This window comes from Galeopterus variegatus, unplaced genomic scaffold (assembly GCF_000696425.1).
Source record: "Galeopterus variegatus unplaced genomic scaffold, G_variegatus-3.0.2 Scaffold2514, whole genome shotgun sequence".
NCBI classification, from domain to species: domain Eukaryota; kingdom Metazoa; phylum Chordata; class Mammalia; order Dermoptera; family Cynocephalidae; genus Galeopterus; species Galeopterus variegatus.
In genome coordinates, this window is record NW_007728625.1 from 269,629 (window position 1) to 275,338 (window position 5,710).

At 50.6% G+C, this 5,710-nt stretch overlaps 1 protein-coding gene across 1 annotated transcript; it reads right to left on the reverse strand.

The window, feature by feature from the left end:
• Nucleotides 1-3,597, reverse strand: TMEM177 (transmembrane protein 177). The gene is made up of 2 exons (XM_008582077.1): nt 3,302-3,597; nt 1-1,434 (listed from the first exon to the last, which is right to left on the reverse strand). Exons 1-2 carry the CDS (start codon nt 3,595-3,597, stop codon nt 339-341), a joined length of 1,392 nt encoding a protein of 463 aa, XP_008580299.1. The 3' UTR covers nt 1-338.
• Between the last annotated feature and the right edge of the window lie 2,113 nt (nt 3,598-5,710).

Here is a 5,710-nt window from a genome sequence, read left to right on the forward strand (position 1 = left end):
GACCAAGGAGAGACATCCTGTTTATTTATGGAGCATCCTCTTGCACCCTCTCTGCCAAGACCTTATGTTCACAACCTCACACAGTGCTGCAATCATGCAAAGTAGTTTACATCATCCCCACTTAACAGTTAAGGAAACCAAGGCTCAGATTCATAAAGGGACCTGCCCAAAGTCACTGAGTTCATCAGTGGTAGTTAGGGAAGAATCTAGGCTATTTAAATCCAAAGGCTGTGATTTTTCTGACCTTGGTCTGTGGGTGCAGAGTCACCAAGAGAGCCCCCCAGGTTCCATGGCAGGGTGGTATCTGCACAAGCTGGAACTGTTCTTGTGATGAGCCATCAGGAGCGGCCTGGGTTGAGCATTGCCCTCCACATCTGCAGCAGAGAGTCCCGGTGGGTTGTGTAGGGTAAATGCTTGATGCGGAACCAGTGTCTGGGGACGACGTTCCCACTGGGTGTAAACAGCTTCTCCCCATGCCTGCCCAAGAGACTGCGCAGGGCCTGGTTGCCTGATAGAACCTTCTCATAGAACTCCACTCCACCCTGGGCATAGGCTGTAGACAGGGAGGCCGTGCGGCGGTCCAGCCAGGCTTCCAGGGCATGAGTGAGAGAGTCTGTGGAGAAGGCGTAGGTCACAAAGCCTGCCACAGCTGCCACCAGGTTGAAGGCAGCCCGTAAGTTCATGGGGCCTCCGTAGAGCCCCAGTGCATGCTTGGCCCCCACGCCCAGTGCCCAGGTCCCTACCAGGCAAGCTGGGGCTGGCAGGGCCTGCAGGGCAGCTGCACTGCTCTCCAAGTACACAACCTCCCTCGCCAAGGCGAACTTCTGGGCGTCATGGGACAGGGTCAGGGCATCTCTCAGTCGGGCGCCTACTGGGCTCTGCCAGTCTACTCTTTGCCCAAGTATGACCACAGGCTGCTCAGTTTTGGTCACTGGGCCCCACAGAAAGCTGGCGGGGATGCCCACCACAGCCCCAGCAGGGAGTCTTGGGAAGCCCGCACTCACAGGCTGGAAGGTGAAGGTGGTGAAGGGCTTGTAGCAGTGGCCTCTGGAGACACCCATGTCCTGCAGCACCTCTTGAAAGAGGCTCTGTAGCTCCGGGAAGAGTGGGGCCGGCTGGCCCTGAGGCCAGTACTGGTAGAGCCACTGGACCACAGGATTTGCGAAGAGGTGGTATGAGATTTGAGCCCCAAAGAGGCCTGCGCAAGAACCCACCAAGAGGCCTGTCCTGTGTCTCTGCACAAATGCTGCAGCCCACCACAGGGGCCAGTACTGGTAGAGCCACTGGACCACAGGATTTGCGAAGAGGTGGTATGAGATTTGAGCCCCAAAGAGGCCTGCGCAAGAACCCACCAAGAGGCCTGTCCTGTGTCTCTGCACAAATGCTGCAGCCCACCACAGGGGACCAGCCATGAGTGCTGCCACTGCTGACAACCTGGGCCAAGAAAAAGAGAAGTTAGCCAACAGTTCCATGGGTCTGCCTGCAGACTGAACATCCTACAAGAGCCACATCCTTTTTAAATGAAACAATACAGCATAATGGTTAATGGCATGGGTTCTAGAGCCAGACTACCTCGGTTCAAATCCCAGCTCCAACTCTGTACATCATTTCCCCATTTGCCAAACAGCATGTGACAATGGTTCACCTCTAGGGTGGTTGTGATGAATAAACGAATGGACATACATAAAACAATTACTGTCTGGCACAGCAGCAGGTATCCCTTGTGCCAGTGGCTGTAATCATTATTTTTATTCCCATGGCTAGGCACAACACTAAATATCCAATTGCCTCACTCCACCATTTTATCCCACAGTAAAGCCTTATGATTACTAATTTATAAATGAAACATGTTCAATTTATTGAGTACAGTAGTCCTCCCTTATCTGTGGGGGATATGTTCTAAGACCCCCAATAGATGCCTGAAACCACGGGTAGTAATGAATCCTATATATGCTATGTTTTTCCTATACATACATACCTATGATAAAGTTTGATTTATAAATTAGGCACAGTAAGAGTTGACAACAGTAATAATAAAGTAAAACATTTTACAATATGTAAATGTTGTAACATTTACTTTTAACAACATACTATGATAAAAGTTATGTGAATGTGGTCTCTCTCTCTGAAAATATCTTATTGTACTATACTCACCTATTTTCAGACCGCAGGCAACTGATACTGCAGGTGAAGGGGGACTACTGTTTTTACAATATGCTAGACACAATTCTGAGAGTTTTACACATATTATTTAACAATTGAATCCTCAGAACCCCATGACCTAATTACTACTATTGCCCCCAATTTTAAAACTATGAAAACTGAAGCACAGACAGGTAAAGTAAACTGGCCAAAATCCATGTTTCAGTCCCAACCCCCAGTACCTCAGACTGTGACTGTATTTGGAGACGGGGTCTTTAAAGAGGTAATTTAGGTAAAGTGAGGTCAGTAGGGTGGGCCCTAATTCATTCTGCTTGGTGCCTTAAGAGATTCTGACACACACACAGGGAAGATCACGTGAGAACACAGAGAAAAGACAGACATCTCCAAGCCGAGGAAGGAGGATTCAGAAGAAACCAACCCTGCCAACACCTTGGTGTTGGACTTCTAGCCTCCTGAAAATAAATTTCTGCTGGTTAGGCCATCCAGTCTGTGGCACTTTGTTATGACAACCCCAGCAGACTAATACAGGCACAGTATTTGAACACACGCTGTCAGGCGTCCACAGCAACTTTTCATTACAGAAAATTTGTTACGCTAAATTACAAACATACAAAAGCAGACAAAATATACATTAACCAACCTCAATCATTTATTAACTCACGGCCAATCTTGTTTCATTTTCTTCCCACTCACAACCCCCTTCATCTTGTTTATTTCAAAATATCCGGGGCATCCTATCATTTCTTCCGTAAATATGTCAGTAAAAAGTCACAATTATTTAACTTGAAGCTTACTGTATTCCTGTCTGTGAATTATTTAGTTAGCAATGAATTGCTACAAACAAGAATGCAGGGTACCACTTAGCCTACTTAAAGCAAGAATTCCTACAAGAGTCACATCATTTGGGTCTTTTCTTCCTATGAGTAAACTGAGGGTAGGAAAAGATGGGTCCTGGCTAGGTCCCACCGCGCCAGGGCCACCAGCGCTAAAGGCCGCGCTCTGGGGCCGGCCTCGTAGACGATGCCGCGCGGCCCGCGGATGACTGGGCGAACAAAGGCCGCAGGACTCGGAAGAGGGGTCCCCACTATCCTTCTGCCCTGGGACTCCTAGGCGACTCTTGGTAGCCCGGACACGCTACGAGCGGGGTAGCTGCGGGGGTCCCGGCACCGCGGGTCTGCGCGTACGTCTGTCCTGCAAGGGGCGCTCACCTCCTCGGCCGCCGTCCCGGAAGCCGCGACACGTGCGCGGGAGGGGGCGACCGCAAAGCACGTTGGTCTGGGCCCTGGGGGAGGGGACCTCCGGGGCGGAGCCAGGGGCGGGCATCTTGGGGGCGGGGCCGGTGGCGCGGGGAGGAGCCTGCGGGCTGCCCAGGCCGGCGCCTTGGGCTCCACCCCTGACTGAGCTGCTCCGGGCGCCTGAGACCCGGGGCGCCATTGGTCCCCGTTTGAGCAGCGCTGACTATCGTTTCCTTCTGCGCACTTGAAAGTCGTCTCTGATCATCTTTTAACCCTGGAAGGAACAGCGGCCATCTGACTGTCAGGCTTGTTTCCTTTCCCGACTGAAAGCGCTCACCCCGGATGGGTGGGGGGGGGGCTCTGAGCTTTTTTTTATTACCATTTCTGCTGCCCGCCAAACTCCTCCCAAGTGTCCCACACTGTACGGTTCACAGAGTAGCACCACATTTGTCATTTCTCCTTCCCAGCAGCTCTGTGAGGTAGATCAGGGATGGGCTTGCCTGTGTGCCAAATCCAGCGCTCCACCTGGTTTTGTAAATAAAGTTTTATTAGAACACAGCCAGGCCCATTCTTTTACATGTTGTCTGTGGCTTCTTTCCTGCTAGAAGGGCAGAGTTCAGTAGCTACAACAGAAACAGTCTGGCCCAAAGAGCGTAAAATATTCATTATTTTGGCCCTTTACAGAAAAGCTCTGCTGACCCGCGAAGTAGATTCATTTTACAGACAAAGGAACTGAGGCACGGAGCTTGAGCAGGATGCCCAGCTGGTATGCACCAGAGCAGGATGGGACTACCATCCCTGTGCGTTTCCCATTACAGCTCCTGCCTGAGTACACATTCTCCCTAGCGGGTCTGGCCTCTGTGTCTGGCTTTCTCTTCCATTCCAGCCTCTGGGGAAGTGGGAAAGGAGGGCTCATCTGGGAGGAAAAGTGAGGATGTAGAGAAAAGAGGATGTAAGGTGATCCGGAAGCATGTGGGTGCTGGGGTTGGGTTTTGGATAGCAGCCTGTGGACCACTGTGTCTCCAGAAAATCACCAGTGCAGCCCTCCGGCTGGGCTCCCTACCACAGAAGGACCAGCTGCAGTGAGTCACTTGGGGGCTCACCAGCCAGATCATGCCTGATTCCCAGTGAACCCTCTGTGTCCCCGATCCTTCTGTGGGGCAACCTTGAGGTCAGCATTTCCTTTCTCAGGCTTGGCCCAGCAACCCCTCCTGGATTATTGGCAGCTCAAGCAGAGGACCCTGCTGACTCTAGGGGAGAACCTATACTCCATGTGGCTGCCCCCTAGACCTGAGCCAGTACCTCAGCCCAGAATCAGTTCTTAGGGAGACTGCAGCCCAGGGAAAGAGACCTTGCTTAGGAGGCAGGGGGACTGCAGGGGACACCTCTCTGGACCTCAGTTTCCTCGTCTGTAAAGTGAGGATAATATCTTTTCAAAGGATCCTGTTACACTCTATTCCTCGGAAAACAGCTGCCTAGACACTCATTTGTATAACTAAGGGGAGGAGCACTCCAAGTCACTAACCCCTGAAAAGGAAGATTTGACCTGGCATCTTCCCTTCAATCTCAGCCTTGAAAAGTACCCTGTCTGTCACAAAAGGCTTCTGTGACCAGATGTAAATATTGCAGTGGCAAAGAGTAGACACTGGAGCCAGACTACCTGGGGTTAAATCCTGGCTTCACCCCTTACTAGCTGTATGACCTTGGGCAAATTAACTTCTCCGGACTTAGCGTTCTCATCTATAAAATAGGGATGATGGTATTACCTACCTCCTAGGGTTGTGGTGGAGGATAAGATGAGTCCATGCATGTATAGACAGTTTGTGCCACCTAGCTATTAACTGTAATTATTAAGGTCTGTTCTGGTTCTGGGACTCCAACTTTTTTGCTGCTCAATATGTAAATGATACCGTGTGATCTTAGCCAAATCCAGAATGTGGGACATTCTACAGGGCAAATGATACGGTTTATCCAACCAATCAATGGTATAAAAAACACACAGGGATGAGGAGCTGTTATAAAAGAGACTTGAGAGACATAGCAGTTAATTGTAATATGTGACTTTTATTGGGATCCTGAATTAAACGAACTAACTATAAAAAAGACACCCTTGAGGGCCGGCCCGGTGGCGCACTGCTGTAGTGCACCGCTTGGGAAGCGCGGCGGCGCACTCCCGCCAAGGGTTGGGATCCCACATACAGACCGGTTCCCACTCACTGGCTGAGCGAGGCGCGAGAGCAACACCGAGGGCTGCAATCCCGTTGCCGGACACGAAAAAAGACAAAAAAAAAAAAAAAAACACCCTTGAAATA

What these genes read in the sequence shown, in the direction of transcription:
- TMEM177 (XM_008582077.1), bottom strand. Translation starts at nt 3,597, where the DNA reads ATGGCGCCCCGGGTCTCAGGCGCCCGGAGCAGCTCAGTCAGGGGTGGA. An exon ending in CCCCCGCAGCTACCCCGCTC is followed by an intron (nt 1,435 to 3,301) that starts GTAGCGTGTCCG and finishes TTCTTGGCCCAG; the next exon opens with GTTGTCAGCAGTGGCAGCAC.